This window comes from Protopterus annectens, chromosome 14.part0 (assembly GCF_019279795.1).
Source record: "Protopterus annectens isolate FY-2018-M chromosome 14.part0, PAN1.0, whole genome shotgun sequence".
Taxonomy (NCBI): Eukaryota; Metazoa; Chordata; order Ceratodontiformes; family Protopteridae; genus Protopterus; species Protopterus annectens.
Window position 1 is genome coordinate 654,935,119 of NC_056748.1, and position 21,871 is coordinate 654,956,989.

General features: G+C 37.8%; 1 protein-coding gene across 7 annotated transcripts in view; it reads right to left on the bottom strand.

Moving 5' to 3' along the window:
* Nucleotides 1-21,871, bottom strand: part of ANK3 (ankyrin 3) — a 2,432,060-nt gene that overhangs the window by 1,768,658 nt on the left and 641,531 nt on the right. For 2 of the 7 annotated variants that reach the window (XM_044056402.1, XM_044056401.1), the window contains exon 1: nucleotides 16,485-16,849. The exons of 1 other annotated variant lie outside the window; for it this stretch is intronic. In XM_044056402.1, the coding sequence (XP_043912337.1) occupies nucleotides 16,485-16,598 (114 nt within the window). In that variant the 5' untranslated portion in view covers nucleotides 16,599-16,849. Of the gene's footprint in view, nucleotides 1-16,484; nucleotides 16,858-21,871 lie in introns of those variants that run through there. 4 more of the 7 variants (XM_044056405.1, XM_044056404.1, XM_044056406.1 and 1 more) reach the window with 3 other exon arrangements.

Consider the following 21,871-nt stretch of genomic DNA (forward strand, 5'->3'; position numbering starts at 1 on the left):
ATAAACACCATCCCTCCGTTTTGATGAAACTTCACAAGTCAAGTCAAGTATAAGCTCCTCAGGGTACCCCCGCCTTCTGAACATGCCCACAAGTAATGAGCATTCTTGTTCGAATGCGTCAAAAGTGGTACACATGCGTGCAGCCCTTACTAATTGCCCTTTAACAATAGATCGTTTCTGCCTCCAAGGGTGGCAACTAGTGAAATGTAAGAAAGTATTACAATAAGTTGCCTTCCTATGAATGGATGAGCAAAATCTATTGTTGTTGTTGTCCTTGTGTAAGTGAACATCTAGGTAATCAATATTACAGGTTGAAGATTGATGAGTAAATTTCAAAAAATCTGATGTAGAGTTCATGTGTGTTAAGAGGTTGATAGCATCAGTCTCGTTACCCTGAAATAAGACAAACACATCATCAAGAAAACGAGTGTAAAATCTAGATCTCTGGGCAAAAAGAGGGTGATTAAACAAGTAATGTTTCTCCCAATAAGAGACGAACATGTTGGCAACGCTGCTACCGCATGGGGAACCCATCGCTATACCTTTCTTTTGCAAGTAGTATTGGCCATCGAACAGAAAAAAATTTGAAGACAAAACAATGTCTAACAATACTGTAACCAGGTAAATATCATTGTCAGTGGCCCCACAGTCCCTCATCATCAGTTCAATCCATTCGACAGCCACATCATGTGGAATTGATGTGTACAAGTCAATCACATCGATTGTTAAAAAATTATAACTGCTGTCGAAGGTGATGGCATTGATTGAATTAAGGAAAGACCAGGAGTCCTTACAAATCTGAGGGATGTTCTTTAAATATTTACTGACAATGTTGTCTATAAGGCGGGCACAAGGGTGGGTGATGGAGTTTCTGCCATCCACTAAGGCTCGCATTGGAGGATCAGTGAGGCTTTTATGCATTTTAGGGATCCCAAACATTACCGGTACCCTCGGGTACGAGATGTCAATAAAATTGTACATATCTATGGTAATTCTACCCTCCAGGTAGAGATCCCTAAAATAACCTTTAATCCTATTGTAACACCCATTCAATTCATTTACTTACTTTACTATTCATGTAAAGCAAAGCTTATCCATAACCCTATTCAAGTGTAACTTGGATCAGTGGATGGAAAATGCAAATTTACCCATGGTCTGGCACCTCTGTTCTTAACCGACAAGGGCAGCCTGTAAACGCTTGATGAGTACAAGACTGTATCATTACCAAAATTTTCCTTGGGATATTGACACATTAGCAACATTGTAGTAAACTTAGGGTAAGGATGGCTAAGCTTAAAATGGCTCTTAGGCCAGTAGCCTATTAACCACCTATGTACAAGTAAAACATTTATTGCTGTTACTTTCTCTCCACGTGGGTATCTCAATTTCTTTGGAATCCACATTAGATCCAAATGTCTTGCACACTTTTACACCTGTGAGTTCTTTTAGAACCTCTTCCTCAGTAACAGACTTGGGGAGAACATCACTTGTCCAGGGCATTACTACTACTACATTTTATGTCCCAGGCCTTTTCTCTCGCCTTTGCTAATAATGAGATAGAAATCCATGCATTCCTTATTTCTTATGTCTGCTCCTCTTCTTTTGTACTTTCTTTGTAAATCCCTTTGTGTCTTTTTCTGTTCCTTTAAGCACCTAACCCTTAAACCATTAAAAGGGTTTAATTTACCTCCTTCATGGAACTAGACAGCTCTTCTTCTTTGGTCCTCTTTTCTTACTTCCTGTTCCCCTCTCTTTTGAGGTATACTTTTCCATGTGTTTCCTTCTTCTAGGCTTTGCATACTTTGGAAGCACAATGTTCTGCCACTTTTAAAGCTAAGAACAACACTAATTTCAATTCCTTCTTTTAGATATGCTGACTAGTTTTGTGCTCAAAGACTCACTGGTCTGAATTAGAAATTTTGTTGCACACCTATACTGTTATTCTACCCTGCTTACACCTCTAATACAGCTTTGCTATGGCATGACTCTACCTTTGACAAAGTCTGTCATTCCAAATGTCAGAGCCCTTTGTTTTGATTGGACTGAAATTACATGTAAACTGATGCTAAACCATACTGTTTAATGATTGCTCATTTCAAAATGGTTGCTCAGTTTCAGGTCAGATTGAGAATACAAAGCCTGAGACTACCCTTTCTAAAGAAGGCTCTTGCCTCTTGCACTAGTTGTCTAGGATACCTAACAGAAAGGCATAACTAGTAGCTGTTTCCACTGAGCATAATAACATAGTCCCATATAAACAATACCTCCCTTTTCACTAGAGTTCCAAATAATCTCGCTTTTTATGAAGGAAATATCCTATTTATTTTATGCTAATTCCAAATAAGCACCCTGTGGTACTGTTTTGCTAAGGCAATGAGCTATGAGCGCTATCATATTTTAGCTCTCTACAAACATACATTAAATCCATTTGACATAATAAGCACAGAAACATTAGGCCTAGCTCCTACAACTGCAGCAACCTATAGACTCTTCACTTGCTTACCAGGAGCCATCCTATGGAAATGTCACCCCATTTCCAGACTTAACCTTAGTAACTATACCTCAGTGAGCAGAAATTACACACAGGCAATTTCTAAACAATGAGACTAAAATAGATTCCTTTCGTTCAATGTCAATTTAGATGTTAAAATGTACACTGCACAATTAAATGATTTTATCAGTACAATAGCTATGATATGATGGGAAACAGCAATATTTGCTCTGAAGGTGTTGAAGGAGAAGTGTAGAGAAGGTCAGGAGGAGTTGCATTGTGTCTTTGTGGACTTAGAGAAAGCATATGACAGGGTGCCTTTTGAGAAGTTGTGGTATTGTATGAGGAAGTCGGGAGTGGCAGAGACATATGTTAAAGTGGTACAGGATATGTACGAGGGTAGTGTGACAGTGGTGAAGTCTGTGGCATGAGTGAAGGATGCGTTCAAGGTAGAGGTAGGATTCCATCAAGGATCAGCTCTGAGATGTTTCTTATTTGCAGTGGTGATGGGCAGTTTGACAGACGAGATCAGATAGGAGTCCCCATGGACTATGATGTTTGTGGATGACACTATGATCTGTAGCAAGAGTAGGGAACAGGTTGAGGAGACGCTGGAGAGGTGGAGATATGCTCTAGAGAGGAGAGGAATGAAGGTCAGCAGGACTAAGACAGAATGCATGTGCGTGAATGAGAGGGAGGACAGAGAAATCGTGAGGATGCAGGGAGTAGAGTTGGTGAAGGTGGATGAGTTTAAATACTTGGGATAAACAGTTCAAAGTAATGGTGAGTGTGGAAGATAGGTGAAGAAGAGAATACAGGCAGAGTGGAGTGGGTGGAGAAGAGTGTCAGGAGTGATGTGTGACAGACAGGAACCAGTAAGAGTGAAAGGAATGGTCTACAAGATGGTAGTGAGACCAGCTATGTTATATGATGGTGGCACTGATGAAAATACAGGAGTCAGAGCTGGAGATGGCAGAGTTAAAGATGTTAAGATTTGCATTGAGCGTTACAAGGATTAGAAATTAGTATATTAGAGGGTCAGCTCAGGCTGGATGGTTTGGAGACAAAGCCAGAGAGACATGATTGCACTGAATTGGACATGTGCTGAGGAGGGATGCTGGGTATATTAGGAGAAGGATGCTAAGAATGGAACTGCCAGGCAAGAGGAAAAGAGGAAGGCCTATTTTATGGATGTGGTGATAGAGGACTTGCAGGTGGTTGGTGTGACACAGCAAGATGCAGAGGACAGGAAGAAATGGAAACAGATGATCCGCTGTAGTGACCCCTAACAGGAGCAGCCAAAAGAAAAAGAAGAACAGTTAGGGTGAAATTTGCAGAATCAAAAAATGAAAACTGAAATATATGGATTGCAGTGAAGTGTATCTCTACATTGCCACAGCAACATCATACACAGATAGTAATACCTAAGACAGCCCAATGCGAGCACATGTCATTTCCACGGGAACAGGAAAGGTAATATTGTTTTAATAAAAAGGACATGTAACCAAAAAGTTTTTTCCTGCTGTCCCTTACAATACAGAGAAACATATTCATTTGTCTGCCAAAGAACACAGGACAGCTCATCCCTCTAAATATATTTTTTAATTTCAGCTAAGCAGAAGTGCCTTTCAAGAGTGAAAATTATGTCACACAAGACCACTGTTCAAGCCAAGACAGCTGGGTGAGAATACATGTTTATGTGAGAATTTTAAAAGAATTAAAGATAATTTCTCAAGGTCAGGCTTCCCTGCCCACCTAGTCAAATTCAATTAAAACATCTAGAGACTTGTAACAATACAGATGCATTATAAAGCACAGAACAAAAGTGTGACACAAATAAATACTCTAAGCCTATGGTCAAATCAGACCTTAAGTAATAGCATCACTTTCGGTACAGGCACAAAGAGATTTTTTATTTAGTGAATAAGATAAATTGGGTATCTTATTCACCACTCCTGTACTTTTTTTCATTATTTTATTCCATGTTCATGGAAGTTTCTACATGAAACCCCTAACAGAAGATTGCAAGTCTGCCGCACTGTTGCCAATGAAAGTGAGCCAAGCAGAATAAAATTGTACTGACTCACAACTCTATTAATATGGCCAGCTACAAGTAAAAATATATACTCAGACATTAACTGTAAGCTAAAGAATTTTTCTGAATAATTTTCAACATTTCAGTGTAGATGTATAGAATTTAATGTTAATATTTGTTAAATAAGTCAAGTACAAGTCTGCTTACTTGTGGATGTTTCACGTTAAAGGCAAACAGTACAACTAGAAAACAAATTACCTTATTCCAGCATTGCCAATACATGCATTCTGAAATCACACACACAAGCACCAGAAAGCTATGTTTATATTACAAATGAATGAAGCAGGAGGTAACAGAGCCTATCTAGTTGCACAGGAAGTTTGGGACAACGTTACAGTAAGCATGAAGATAAGTTATAAAAGTCAGTGTGAAACAGGAGAACATGTCTCATCATGGAAACTTTCTGAATGGTGCAATAACTGGAATACCTGGCAAGGATTCGCACAATTCTTTCAAACAGCTCTCACAGCCCATAATCCTTATGCTTCCCCTCTGGCCTTATTCTGCATCCAAGCTCACATCACCCGTTTAGACTTAACATTCTTTGCAGTTGGTGCTTAACAATTAGAAGTTATTTCCTAGTGTACATTACGCAGAGATCAAATGTACATAACCTATAATTCTACAGTTTACTTTCTCTTCAGTCTCATACTTCAGCTATTACTTGAAAAATACTGCACATAATCTGTTCTTACATCTACAGTTATCTTGCTAAAATGTGCTATTGTACAGAGCAAAAACAACATCCTGATGAAACCCTGCATACCATAAGTTCCTTCTAAGAACTTCAGTTAAATTTGGCATTATATTCCACTCACCGCCACGTTTCACTGTGTACCATTAACATTAAAACTCTATAGCAAAACTGTGCATTTTCCACACAGAAAGGAGCCTCATTGTTTTACATTCTGAAAGTTTACATCACTCAAGTGCCTGAATACTCATTAAACCAAGTACCTTCCTTCAATGCACAATACTCTGTTCCTTTATGAAATACACAGACTGTTACTAAGGCCATATAAATGTGCATTTATATCAGAGATCTCTGTCATGAAAATACTTATAACAAATTCCATGGCATTATATCTGTGCTTTTTATTATGACATTTTTTTTTCTCTATACATCAGGCTTCTTCTATATATGTTAATAGTCACACACATTTTAGAGAAGGCTAGGTTAGATAATGTCTTGTTTTTACCACAGTAACAGAAGTCACAGCAATGACTGAAGAATGCTGACTTATACAAAGAGATAATGGACTTGTTATAATCCCTTTTTAATGAATATCCTCATATTCAATTCATACCTATCATGCCATGCAGTCTTCAATAAAATGGTGGAAGTGTGGCCCAAGACAGCATCCATAGTAGCTCTAAGGAGTGGTGTGCATAATAACTAGCAGCACAGAAGAGATGCTCACAAAAAATAAATGTCGTCATATCTAAAAAGTTCAAAAAAAAGTAAAAGAAACAAAAATTGTGTGGATTGTGCAATAATTCATTTCCTTTCCTGTAGCTTGACCGTGGGTAAGTAATTTATGATTAATGCAACTTTAGAACATGCTCAGATTAAAATACAGCAAGAAATTAGAGGATTCCTGCAGCATTTTGTTTCTTATATGACGTATAACAGGAGCCGACTGAAAAGTGATTTGATATGCCACATTCAACTTATCTGACAACGTAAATCATGACTGGGAATGATAGGGAAAGCATCACACACAAATGAAACATACCAGTAACCAGTACAATGCTTTTCTTACATGTCCTCCTGCATTCAAGTACTGACTGTGTTCTTGGTAATACAGCTGTCTGTAAGAATGCTAACGTGTCAGTGGGAAAACATCAAGTGTTAACTACTTGAACAGTTGCATGGAAGCCACTGGTAGCAGCTGGCTCCCACAGGAATTGGGGATAAATCTCCTTAGGGAATCTGTGTGTGAAGATGAGTTTGTTCTCAGGAGGAACTGGTCCAACCATAAACAAGGAAAGTGTAAGAAAACAAGGTATTGGAGATACAGCCACTCATAATCCTTTATAACGATAACCAGGATTTTATGCAGTCAAGCTCCACAGCTTCCAAATGCCTCAATACTAATTATTATTAACTGTTTTTCTATCAGTAGGTATAAATCATCATGTGGACAGGCTATAAGTGTATTATATAAGTCATTGATTGTATGCCATGCATGTGTACACGTACGTATATGTCAAGAAAGAGACTCCTACAGATGAAGATACATAAATACTACAGCCCTATATCACTAATGAAGCTCTATGATCTAAGAACAAAGCTTTTCCATCCATCACAAAATCAAACAGCAGCGCAGGGAGACTCACTATACTCTAACTAGGTTGCAGAAATCTGGAACCACATCCCCCAGAAATAAGACAGGTAGATACACTGCATGTCTTAAAACATCATTAAAGAAATACCTACTAAATAACTAGCTGTGTCCATTCTCTACCCTAGGCTACCCCCCCCCCTGTAATCAACATAATCTCGACCTTCAACTCCCTTTACTTAACTTTACACTTGTAACTTTATATCTCTATCACTAAGAAATCTCACTGTATATTCTCCCACAACTGTCATTTACACTATTCTACTACAGTGCCACTCTACCCTCTACCTACCTTCTCTCCTAAAAAACTTCCATTTCCCAGATAGCTTCTACTACCTCTATTTTTTTTAATGCAGGTCTACCCAAGCTCCCTGCCTCAGTCTAACTGTTTCATATAATTACTTCTCCTTTTAAGATCTATCTCCTGCTAAAACCCTTGCTACCTTTGCTACCCTTCCCTGTACCTCTATCTTATGGACAGTGGATGTATTATGCAATATGCTTATCTCTATAATTTCTCTGTAACCAGCTACCTCATGAAAAAATGTATTTCCTTAAATTCAAAGGAGACTTATATTGTATAATGCATTCTACATGTATTCATATAAATGTGTTTTCATGTAAACTCAGTGCATTTTACAAAATGTCATTTTTTTTGTCGTTAAATATACCCGCCCAATATGAAAATGGGATAAACGCCAGTCGGAACTCCCAGTAAGCAGAGAGAAATCAAATAAATAAATAAATAAAGCATAAAGTTAAGGTCTAAAGAACACATTTAAAGAAAAAGTGCAGGGTCATTATGTTATATGCTATTTATTTTTCCCTATGGTCATTGACTTTTGTCTGAATCCTGACACCTCTGTCTGCTGCCCAGTTTATGAGAAAGTCAAGTGCTCAATTTCCAACAAGGGCTCTGGCCAGTTACTCCCTACCTAGAATAAAGGGTAATCACAGCACTCTAGGATGAATGGTCAGAAAGGTGATGCAAGCTCTTCTTGTATGGATATTTTCTAATGTTCATAAGAAATTTCATACAGATTTACATAGTCAGGTAGGCTTACAAAGCAAATATGCATACACACTGCCATAAAAGCTGTGAATATTAGTTCCAGGAGAGATCTCCATTTTGCCTATGTTTCCACAAACTTGGACAGCAGAGTTGTCAATGGACACTGTTACTCCCCCCCTATCAGTTCTAGATAAAAGCCATTTTTTTCTTCAGGCTTATATCATTAGCACCACAAATAGAAATCAGCTATTTATCATTCCTACAGTGCAAACTGTTAGCAAACACGTTATTTTTGTTTTACATTTTATCGATTCGGCACACTTCTTATGCTTACTTCCTGTTACAATCAATTAAATAAGGACTGAGAAAACCTTATTTTAATAAGAGAACCTTCCAAGTTTCCAGCAGCACCAAAATACGGAGTTTCAAATCTCTCCTGTTGCTACCATGGTGACTCTATTTCCACTAGTGTTTAAAACACGCCAAAGTAATGAATCGAGATTTACTAATATAACCTAATTGCTTTTGGAAGGAAGGAAGAAAGGAACTACTGCTTGGAACTGGTGAAGTTTAGTTCACTGCAACAAAAGAAGCATTGTTGGCAATACTGTAGACATGCTCAAGTTCAGGTAATGATGTACATGGTACAGCACATAAATGCTTTCCTTGTGGTGGTCAATGTGTGAACTGATGTCCGTGATTAATACAATATGCCTTCAGCACAAGCACATGGCATTCCACATTCATGTAAACTTTCATTCAAGAGTTATATGAACTTCTCTGACAGGTAATGCAAAAGTTATCTTTAAAGTCTGTCCTGTTTTGTTACCACACTTGGACTGATGTATAACTGCTGTTCAGTCTAAGCATCAATAATCTGTGGGGCAAAGCACTGTTCAACAAATGCATTAATACTAATGTCAAAACACTAAAAAACAATAGAACATATAAAACAGTTTAAAACAACTATAGAAGGCTGCAGGACTGTATTTATATGGAAAGTTTTTATATCTTATGTAACTTACTAATCAAAAATTGTATGTACAAAATTAAAAATAATATTCAAAGCAATTTTTTGCCACTGATAATCCAACATCCAACATGCTGTAAATGAATGGTTTTATTGGTTCTGCCACTGCGTTTATAATCAACTCATCAAATCTGTGACTGTGAAGCTTCATGCAATGCATACAGTAGTACAGCATGACCACAACCCACAGGCCAAAGTCAAGCAGCAGCTTAGGAGGAAGTAGGCAGAGCAGGTGCACCCATCCTGAGGAAAGGTGGGTAGTCCTTTCCACGGCACAGTGAATACCAATCAAAGGACTATAGTAAGCATGCATTAGTACGGACTGGGGATGTTGGCTTGGCTTTAAAAAGCTTTCTGTGGTAGCCTGCATGAGGTAAGTATATACCTCTAATATTTGAATATTTTCATGTATGTGGGAACAGACACACATCAGCTTTGATGCAAGTGGTCACGTCAAACATGAATGAAAAGGTTTACAAAAAGATTCTTCCCCTCAACAGATATTAATTTTAACTTTTAATAGCTAAGGTGTTGACATGAAATTCCTTGGCCTGGAAGAATTAGGTGCCATCCTAAAATACTGATGGTCCTAGTCTGGGGATAGTGAATTCAGACCCTGTGTCCAAAATAAGAAGTTAGTGGCTGATGAAAGCAGATCTGTCTGGTGGGGAAGAGTTAACAAAGCACCATTCATCATTGTTTGAATTCTGGCACTCTAATAGTGTCCCTGTCCTGGCACCTTTCCTAAAGAACGTATCACCATAGCTACACCATTTTCTGACAATATCACCTCATGCAAAGGGGTGTCACTGGGGACATGTCCTCTCCTCTTTCTATCTTATAAACAAGCTACACCCTGACATCGCATGTTTACCACTAAATTACACATATAACATGGCAATCTACTACCAGAGCAGATGACCCGAATTCCTCTGGAACTGTTTACAAAAGATGAACATCATACTCAAACTACAAAAATAAAAATAAACAAACAGTTATGAAATTTGGGACCAAACAGAAACTTAACTATCTTCTCCACAACAGTTCCCTAGAAATGACTGACCTCAAAGTACCTTGTGAACTATACTGATTGCCAACAAAACTTTCAGCACCTCATAAACATGACAAAAAACAAAATGTGTTTCTGGTGAATAAGTCTTTCCTTTGCAAGTTCCATTTTGACTGAATAATTTATTTTTCTTAAGTTACCTGAAGATTCTTTTGGTTTTCAAATAACAAAATCTCCAAAACTCTCTTCTGGGCCATAATATTTTCGTACTTCATCTTACTACAAGGTGGTACTGTGATAGAAAAATTAATTCTGCAAACACCATTAGAATCATCTTCTTTCGGCTGTTCTCGGTTAGGGGTCGCCACAGCGGAACTCCGGTCTGCTAATGACTGGCAGTAGATTTTTACGGTATGGTCTTTTAATAACTTCAGTTTTTCTAGGAATAACTTGCCTGCCCTTCAGACTTTATCCAACCAAATCTACAGATTTATAACTATTTCCTGTAATGGTAACACCACTGTCAAACTCTATTAAAAGTTTAATAGCTCCTTATAATCCAAAGATCACAATTACCACTCTGCACTCTTCTCTTCATGCTAATAACCTGTAGTCCTTCTCATTCTTCACAAAAGAACTGCCAATAACTTTAACTCTGGCCTGCAAGTACTAACCTACTTTCATCTCACAATAAACTACCACACTGACCACATCTTCTCAATCATTGCTCCTAAACTTTGAAAAGCTTTACTTCCCAGTTAAAGAAACTCCAATATCTTCACAATGGAAACCATTTTTCTGTCACTGCTGCTTGTGACTACTCCCATTCCTGTACAATAACCGAGCTCCTAGCTTAACATTGGACTCTACTGTAACATCCTACCTGCTCTATTGTTTAGTAACATCTGAATATTTTCACCCTTACCATGACCCTGTTATACCTGCCTTATGTCCCCTTCTCCCTTATTCTCCTACTAATCCTCTGTGCTCTGCCTTCTTCATTCTGCATATACCTTCTTTGTATGTGTGTGTGTGTGTGTGTGTGTGTGTGTGTGTGTGTGTGTGTGTGTGTGTGTGTGTGTGTGTATATATATATATATATATATATATATATATATATATATACAAAAAACTCTATTACAAATAACTCTGATGTTGGTTAATAACACTGTATATACTGCATGTAGAACTCTATTGCAAGCAATAGCTCTGATGGCAGTTAATAACACTGTATATATTACATATAGAACCCCATTACAACTGATAGTTCGAAGAACTTGTTGCCTTATATTATTGACAATATGTGGCAACTTTTTCCCTACATTTTTGGTCTGTACTTGGGCTGTCCTAAAAATGGCCCTGATGGATCAGTGCTCTACCCTGGTTCACAGATTGAAATAAGTAAAATCCCTCCAGTGATATACAGGGATAAAGACATCAGTATGGCCCAAAAGACCAAAGTTCGATTAGCAGCTTGGACAACTGAAGGAGCAGAAGAGAAGAGACAGGTGTGCCTGTTTTACCTGGGAGAGTGTTTGTTGATACACTTTCTCAGGGGACCAAGGTCCAAAGAGGGGAGATGTCCTCGAATATAATTAACAAGCATGGAGGGCAGTGGGGTAAAGGGAAAGGGGGAAAACGCCCACCAGATGGAAGCACAGATGAGCTGACATCTCAAGATACCCTTAGGATCCACAGCCGGCCCCAACGAAACTGGATCAAGTCCGAGGGGGTTAGAAGCGTAGCTGGTATACCAACTTGAGGGCCTGGCCAGTAAATGTGAGGTGTGAAAAAAACAGTGAAATAAGTAAATGATGTACTTCATGGTAATGTGAAAACCTAAAATCATAAATCATTATGCAAGGACTGTTTTCAGTCAGTTTTGGACACAACTCTACAATATTTTCATGACATCAATATGAAGCATATGCAAAAGGATAGTCGATGGCAAATAGGACAACAAAAATTGAAAATGTTACTATGCTTTACATACTTTTTAATCAACAAGAAGAAACATGGAGCGGTTGGGCCAGTATGTGTTCATTTTGGTGTACATTCAGATACAGATGACACTGCTTAAAATATCACATTAAATTAAGACCAGACACATAAAGTATCAGATTTAAGAGGCATCATCAAGTCTGCCAATGCAAAGAGGGAACCTCAAAGGCCTTTTCTGTATTTTATACCATAATGTTATGGGTAAAGGGAAATACAAGCAGCCATGGTCAAAAAGGATAAATTCATAAGGAGCAAAACCTGAGGGTCCCTCTGACTCCTGTGCTAAAACAGGAATTCACATTATTCTGGATGCAACTTTAGTACCAACTCTCAGTTTTTGACTTTTATTAGTTACAGAAAACTAAACTTATGAAGATCTCAATACTTTTGTAGGCTTCTATAGAATGAAAACAGACTATGCGATTCAGCAAGGTACAACAGTGAAGAATGAAAAGCATAACAGAAACAGACATTTACTAAACAGGACAGAAAGAATCAAGCCTGGGAAGCACAATCTTACTCATACCACACCAGTGTATCTACCTCCCTGTATCTGAATCTGTTTATGATCATGTCCAAAACTGTCAAAATGTGTTATCACATACATTACTTTCTTTAGATCACTTCATGTGTGACTACACTGGTACACCAAAACAAAATGACTTCATCCATTTGAGTAGTCTCTTGACTTTGTGTTGGAAGCAAGAGTGTATAAATGCAAATTAAGTAATTTCAGCATAGTCTTCAAAGTGGTCAGTTTACCTAAGAAGGCACAGAAGCAAAGAAGTACATAAACGCCCTAGCCTTCTACATATACATGGACATCTGGCCCTGTTATTTCACCCTGCCTTCCTCAATGACTTATGAATGTGTCCAGGCATCAGATACACCTCCCTATAGTCTTTCTATAGTTTTGAGCAAGCTACAATGTCACCTACCGTTAATTTATACTTACATTAGTCTAGGCCATGGAACAGTGTACACATCGAAACATACTTAGTTCATGATGTTTTCCTGGGCTCAGCTTATTTATATCTTTGATAAAAAAATATTTATTGGAGAGCAAAAGAAAAAGATTGACCATATCAGTGAGGAGAAGCTGAGAGATCCAGTTCTGTTAGGTGGCACACCACTGGGAGACCAGTTACAAAGCCTGTATTTCTACCTACATGCCTGTACAGCATGACTGGTATTTTATAGCAGCTTTTTAGAACTCTGAACTGTGCACATTTGTTCTACATGAATATGCTGCATGCATATGTTTCACAATTTATGCTTATTTATCAGTGGTGTATGCAGACTGCACCTCCCCAATACAAATTACATTAATGCAATCTATCTTTCTTTCTTTCCTTCTGTCTACCTACCTACATATCTATCCTTTGTTCACCAGGTTAGTCTCACTAGGCTAGTAGCCTCTTTTCAATGGAAACTTGAGGTGGTATTTATCCTACTAGTGGAAATTTGGCCAGGGCATTGGGGAATTTCCGCAATTATTAAATTATGTTTAAATAAAGAAACAGTAAACACTATTAGTTTTACATTACCAGTATTACTGAACAGTTTTATACAAGATAAAGCAAAATATTCCATCTTCAGTCTGTGTTTTGTTGTCAGGCTGTGAACAACAATTTCACCGCTGTTGTGCCACAGTCTAGTTTTCCTAACAACTGCCTTCTCTACAACCATGATCTCATCTAAATATGCACCAAAGACAACCTTGTACATATTCAGACATTTCCCTGGTATGGCATTTGGACAGCAAATTAAGACAACATGAATTCTGATAACTGCTAAAAATGATAAATGCAAATAAGTATGAAATGATACTGTTACGGACACAAAGAGTCCACAAAATCAATTTGATGGACAAATCCACTTGAAAAGCATGCCAAACAAATACATTAAATGATATGGACTGAGATCCTGACATATTATTGTAGCAGTCTTCACCAGGGCTCCAAAATTTTTAACCACTACCTTTTTTTTCCTGAAGAATGTTTGTTTACTGGAAGGCTGACAGAGTTGCACATGAATAAAGCTATGTTGTGACAACGTGGTCCCAAGGTGCAACTGTTTATGGGGTTCCAGTCTTACACACTGCCAAAAACAGGATGGTACTGGGGGGGGGGGGTGGATTTGCTCAGATGTTTTGATTGGCTGTGAAATACATAAAGGTTTGTCACACACCTTCTTAAATAATCAAAATTATATATGTTAACAGCTTTCCTTATTTTACACTGATTTCTCTGAATTCATTATCTTGCTTTATGTATGTACAGCTCTGTATTGACTGTCTCTGTCATTATAAAGGTGACAGAAACTAAAAATAAAAAAAATTAAATTATTGACTTACTTTGCAATGATTATACACATTCAGGAAAGAGAGTTGGTTACAGGAACTTGTATATAGTAACATTCCTTTATAATATCAACAAGCCTAAAAGTAAAATACAAAATTGTTATTAAAAGTAAACCTCTCGTGTTACTCCAAAAAGGCTCGCCAAGGATGCTGAGTCTTGTATATTTATGGAACTCCTCGGAGATAATGAAGCTCACTTTTTCTCATGTACCCAACCAACTAGACTGAAGTGGCTTTTCAGCATAGACATTATAATCCGGTACTACTCAATTGGCTAATTAACAAACAATGCACGATGTACACATCCTTCTGCACAGACATGAAGGAACAAAGACAATAAAGTGGTAAAGTTCTTGTTGTGAGCTCACTTTTGAAACACCTTCTCAGGGTTATGAACACAAATAAAAAATGGCTGATCTATTAATTTGCTAGGAAACACAGCAATGGATAACTTCACAAGCTATTTTACAGCAGCAGAGCCATGTGGAAATCCTAGCACCCTATATTCCCTAAATGATCAGAAAAGGCCAAAATGCAGGCAATTTCTGCTGTTAAGAATTAACAATCTTTTAGTTTAGTAAACTTTTCATGATGAATTATGATCAGACTTTTACCACTCACTCCTCTCCAACACCCCAATTTGTAACAGTCCACTTTGTGTAAAGTGAATCTTTACTCGTGTCACTGAACAATGTTGATCATGGTGCTGGCCTACTCAGCTGTTAAGTCGTGAACAATATTCCATCATAAGCCAAGTATAACCTTGGGGAATAGTGCCAACATTTAGATTAATTTGCTTCTCTAAATTGCATTAAAGCAATTGAGTGTCAGTTACAATGTTATATCTTTCATTATCAAACTGTCCAAACAGATGGCCCACTTCTGACATTACCTCTCACCGTTTTGCTTTTGTTCTTTTGTGTATCTGCATACTGTGAGTGCTGGGTATTTCCTAACAAAGACATAAAGCAACACAAAATACACAATAACAGGAAAAGTAGGAAACATGATCAAATGTTTGGTTCAAGAGATGCACTTGAAACGGAGAAAATCTGTATGTCTTTAGGACAGTATATGCACCAGCACTCAATACAAAGTATAACCTTCCTTCCCTTTGGGGATTACACAAAAGACACAATTAAAATGACCCTTGTATTCCTGGCAAACATGGTTAATGATCATAACACAAAGTGAGCTTTACAAATGAAGGTCTGTTATGATACACCACAAAGGGCCACAGTTCTGTAACTACGCTTTGTGTTTAGGTGACCAAATGTAATCTGACACTACTAAAGATTCAAGCAATGGCTGCCCCCTTTACATGGATACATCAGCAACATACAATTCACAGATCCCATAGGGAAAATGAGCAAACGTTATATATACCGCAGTGCTCTGACTGAAACTGCAGCCACTCTCTCTTTAATGCACAGAGTTTTCCTCAGGTCCCTTACTGTAGTCTTAAAGAGATATACTGCATCATGCAGAAGCCCACCTTTGGCTGTTAATTACATTTTAGACCTAACAGGTTCAGTTGCAGATTACAGCCTATAATGCAGTATTTGATATTGTAATACCACTCAGCATTTTTTCATAAAACACTCTGACCTCCTAAGTTTAGAGGAAATGTAGAAATTAATGGTTAATAATAAGTCATGCACCACTACATAAAATGAAAGCATATATACACCCATAATGACTTTAAAGGTACTGCATTACACATGGTTCCTAATAAAATGAAATTGTAGTACAAACAATATTTTATTAGTTCACAGTAGATAGTACAGTCACCCTGACTGCTTGTTAGATTTAAAATCTGATAAGCAATCTTACGCAGTGTGTGTACTGAGAAAATCCCTAGTCAGCAAAAATACAATCTTAGGGAAGCAATACTTTGTAAGAGAAAATCTATATTTCCCATACAAGAATTCTTAAACAAGTGTTGTAGTCCAGATACATGGTTAAAATACAATTCCCTTTCCACCATGCAGTAAACTCTCAGGCACATGAGACAGAAAAAGCATTCCTTCTACAGCTGTGCTCAACAGCCATGTACAAAGAAAAGAGAAATACCTGCATTTGAATAGGCCAACATTAAAACAAAGGATCATGACAGACAAACTGCTGCATATCAGGTACCTTTTTTCGTCGATCCCGGGACCGCTTCCTGTGTTTCCTCTTATCCTTACTTTCTTCCTCAGCAGTCAGTTCTAAATCCCTGTTTTTCTTTAGCTGAGAAGCTGCGTGAGCCATAACAGATACTAATATCCAAGAAAGAGGGGTTCCTTAGAAAATATTTGGTAATATCCTGAGGTACCTTACACTAGTTCAAAACACTGTTCAAGGACTAGGGGAAAAAATAAAATGACCAGAATGCAGAGGGCTGCAGAATCCATTTACAGTGCAAAAAAGCAAGCTAGTCCCATGAAGTAGAATCATACTTCTGCCAATTTCCTTCTGTCCCTCCTAGTACCTGCACCTCTAAAATACAGTGTAGCCATTGTAACGCATTATTGTAATGAAAAGACAGCTGGGACAGACAGAGCAGTAGTATGGATGTAAGCCCCTGCCACCAGCTGGAAGTGTCTAAGTGATTGCAGTGATGGGGGAGCTCCAAACAATGCTTTTGTCCTGAGCATGGTTCAGAAGGAAGAACTTGTGTCATGCGTGCTATTTCATACAGCTCATGCCTGCGTACATTTAAAAGGCTTTTGCAAGAAGAGTGCGTGGTGCAGAAAAGCACTGCTGGTGTACATTTAAAAGCCTACTTAACCCACAAAGAAATGGAAGAGCTCCTGCTTCAACTAGATTGCTGATGGTGACAAAAATAAAATAAAAATTTCATTTTACCATAGAGACCCTGGCTGCATTATGCAGAAAACAAAGCATGCATAGCTTCATCAACACACTGGCTCTTTTATGTTCAATTCTTTACATAATTCTGTTTGTGTAAGTCCAAAAGAAAATGGTCATAGAACACCCCTTGTCCTGCACTAAAATGCTTCTTTATTACTAAAGAGAATACAAAATATGTGATATTGATATACAATGCCTACATTATCCATATAAGGTTTTCTGAATTTATAAATTGGAAATACACAATGAAGGAAAAAAAAAGGTTTTATGGTGTTGCAAATATGCAGTATAATCATTTTTTCCAACACTTGCATCAGATCACCTTACTACGGTTTGTTAGTTTGCCACCTGAGTCAATCCTCAGTGACTGCAGCCCCTGAATATTCATTGTGGTGTGCAAAATGGAAGCAGTATCATAGGTCGACATCAATCAGCAGACATTAGAATCCTTATGTGCTGAATGGAATACTGTTACAAAGAAAGCATACATACCTTCATAATCCAATATTTTTGTGCCTGGGTGCAGCTGCAATGCACAAAATAAGCTGTTATCAAGTAAAGATAGTAAAAGATTGCAGATGGCAGGCATGCTGGAGGGGGTTTCTTTATTATTAACTCTTTTTCATTATTTGCTCTAAATTGAATAATGCTTGGCTCTAAATAGGGTTGTGCAAGGCAGTCTCTCAGCATAGCTTTGGCTCTCAAGTTGTTCAAACACAAATCAGAGAAGCACTATGCCTTCTGTATGTTACAAACATGCATGCCGAAAACCTTGTGAATCTGCATGATCATGTGAAGGTTACTTTATTTTTCTTCTACTAATTTGTATCTTTTTTTTTGTTTGTTTTACCTGGACTTCAAACTTCAGACCTGCTGTGCAAAACAGAGAAGCAAACATTCAACATGAACTGCTATACCCAATGCGACTTTGTAGTCCTTCAGGTATCCTTAGGCCAAACTAGCACACAATCCTTTATTGGGAGGTCACAGCAAGTTATAAGTCAAATCACATTATAATAGTGTTTAAAGATTGTAAGCTCTTTCCTAACCAATCTACACCAGTATCTACTTGGGTAAAGCACAGATGCCTTGCCTTTATATCCACCAAAGCAGGTCAGTTGAATTGTTTCTACAAGTAAAAAAGTGATGCTGTATCAAGAATTTACACCATTCACTCTTCGCAACAATAGGGGTAAAAACATGTGTTGCATCAGTAAGACAAGGGGCACCTGGGGCAGTCCTAATCGTGACAACCGAACCTGTTGAAACTCCAATTTATCAAGACTGCTCCTCTTCTGTCTGTGCTGGTGGTGTACAGGGATAAAGTCCTGACTAAGGCCTAGGTGACCCAAGTTGGGTGGGTGCTTGATGGAGTAGGCAGGGAGGATGGGTGGGAAACAGGTTTATTCATTCAGATCCACTTCTTGGTTGATCTCTGGTACAAGCTGGGAATGCAAATGAGCCACTGTCTTAAGACGTGGCATGGCTGTGGCCAAGTTGCTGCAGAAAGAATTTCACCAAGCCCACTGCATGTCTACATGTCCTTCCAGGGGATGAGATGGATGAGTGCAGGGTGCAGGAACTAGAGCAAAAATACTCCTTAACAACAGCAAAACATTGTCGCAATCTTCTCACCAACCCTGAACCTTGGTTGGGGATACATCCGGGAGGGGAAGGTAGGTTACATTTGGTGGATGAGGAGAGGTCTTTGAGAGCAGCTTATAGCTGTGAGGAGCCATAAATGCTGGAAAAAAGTTTACTTCTTTTGGCTAGAAGTGATGTGACCAAACAGGATGGTTATATAGTTAAGGGAGTTGGGAGCAAAGCTCCCTGCAATCATAGGTCTGAGATCTGTGCAAAACTCTGGAGTGCAGCACTTTCACAGGTGGCCAACTCAGTCAGACAAGCTTTCAATGACTTTTATCTTGGACATTTGTGTGTGTGTGTGTGTGTGTGTGTGTGTGTGCACGTGAATCTATTTCAATGTGACTGAACCACAAAAAAATGACTGAAAATAATTTCATTACAAACTGTAGAGGTCTACTCATAGTATTTATGATGCCATTTTTATCATGGGAGTTATTAGGGAAGAAACTCTAGAAGATCTTGTGTGGATTAACAATTCACAGAATTATGTTGTAGCCCCCCCCCCCCCACGATCTGTAGATGTGTGTATTTGCCTGCCAGCATTCATTTATTGTGTATTTTTTTTTTCTTTTCTCCACAGATGTAACTCTAGAGTTAGAATATATACAAGTATGGGGGGGTGGGATGCATAGGGGCTTGCCTCTGCAATAAAAAAGCTTTTTTATGGTATATATGTTGTGTAGGATGTTTTTGATGAAATGTCTTTTCAGTTAAATATACCTTCCAGTCATTTGTGGGTATGGATTTTTCTTTTAGTCAAATGTATTTTTTATCAAATGACACAGAATCTTAGATGTATACACACAAACATGCGTGTGCGCTCACACAAAAATATAACAGTAAGTGGTTTGTGGTCTTGGTACAGAGCATTTTTTTTTTCTTAAACACCAAACCAGGCCATATTTTGTTCAGTTCAGTTATCATCTTGATTAATATTTCAAAATTCTTTAGATTACAATTAATTCTTCTACCATACATATTTCTTGTATTCCTTTCTTAAACATGCACATCTACTAGGTTAACATCTTTTTAGGGGTGTCTTATGTACACTATCTGGTTAAGTGACTTCCCCAGAGTTACATAGCATGCAAGTACAGAGTGAGGAAATATAACTCTGGACTGCACTAACAAGTTATATATTTAACCTACTGTGTTATACTGACATAAGTTAGTTTTCTGCTAAAAACAGAGTTGAGCTGTAACAATAACCTTCTTCTCATCCTCTCATACTGTGCAGGTCCATAAAATCACCATCTGTTAATGGCATGATAGCAGGCAATAACCAAATAGGCCCCACAACAGTACTATGTAGAGAACAAACAGGGATGCATGGCACTGCAAGGAATGAAGGAAGATCAGCACTGAAGCTTAAGGATGTGAGTTGTCAATATGTTTCATTCAGTATCCATGGGTTTGATTCTCTTAGTTTCCACTTTCAAACTATATGACTCTGAGCAAGTCAGTTAACCAGATTAGTGCCACTAGGATCAAAATAAAAAAGTGAAAACGAATAAATAATAAGCAGCAGTCATCTGCTCAAAAACATAATGGAGAGCACATTTTTTCAAATAATAAAACACAGTAGACAAAGGTTCATAGGTTGGTACTAGGCTATTGGCTCTAGGTCCTGTACAAGCCTAGCCATAACAAGTCCATGGCTATTTCTATTTCTTCCCATAAAAAAAAAAGTATTTGTTTTTGTTATCTTTCGTCTACCACAATGGAACTTCATGAAAACACAGTATGGGTTGGTACCTCCATTTAGAAATGCATCAAAGGATATCACATTTGCCTTTGTATATTGTCAAACACTATATTAAAGTAAAGAATATACGGGACCCCAGCATTCTACAACAGCCACTTGCATCCACATTCTTAATATGCAGTTCTATAACAATAGACAATGAAGCGCACACGGATGTTGCCAGGATTGTCAGAAGGATGGCAATAAGATAAAGTCAAAAGAAACTTGGACATGATACCCTACGATCATATTGTAATTATCACTCATATATTCTACTTTTGCAAGTTATGCTTGTATCAGAAGTTATGTCTGAGCCTTTGGAATCACACCACAGAACTACCTGTGAAACGGTTTCAATGAACAGTACACTGGAGCTCTAACTTGTGGAAGGTTTACATTCCAATACCCAGTGATAGTGCATATGTACTGTCAGAATTACTGGCGCACTGTTATGTCTACACTCTGAAAAGAAACATACTGTTAAACCAATTCAAGTCTAACAGTATAAGTAAATACTTAAGAGTAAAAGTCAGTCTTCTTAAGGCATCTTTTGGTAAAAGTTGTTTTAAATGTGTGGAACAAGGCAGCACTGACACTGGTATATAAATGAATGGGAGTCCTTTAATAAAAGTAAATGCTTCAGAAAGTCAGTGGTTTTGGCAAATGGCAGCCATTTCCGATTGCAAATAACTGTATTAAGCAGGCACTGTAGTATCGGGTTAAAGCTATCATTATTTCTTTATTTACATTTGTTTACTTGAATAAGCCAAGAAGGAAATCAAATTTTCAGTGGAGTTCCTGGGAGGTAGTCTTCTAAGCATAAATTAACATGGTGGTGATACAATACATAATGATATGGATCTCTGCAAGTGGGAGTGTGTCAATACGGTTTGTCATGTAAAATACTTGCAACTAGGACTGTGTCATGTGGTTTGTTTTCATTTATATAAATGTATGATCACTTATGTCATAAGTGATGGTTTAAAAAAAACGTTTCTTGTTTAAAAAAATATACCATGAAAATGCAGGCAAAACAATATTTCATTTATGAGCATTTCAAAAATATGTACTTATGTATTATTGCAACCAGATTTTTGCGATAATACCGCTTGCTTCCTCGTGTGTGAATGTTACCAGAAATGTATGCAGAATCACACAGGCAATGTTATCTTTAAAAAAAAAAAACACTTTGTTGAGGTAGGAACAGTGTAGTATTTGAAAAATAACTGTTTGTTTGAACCTATGCCATTTCCCGACATCATGTCAGGCATACTACGTT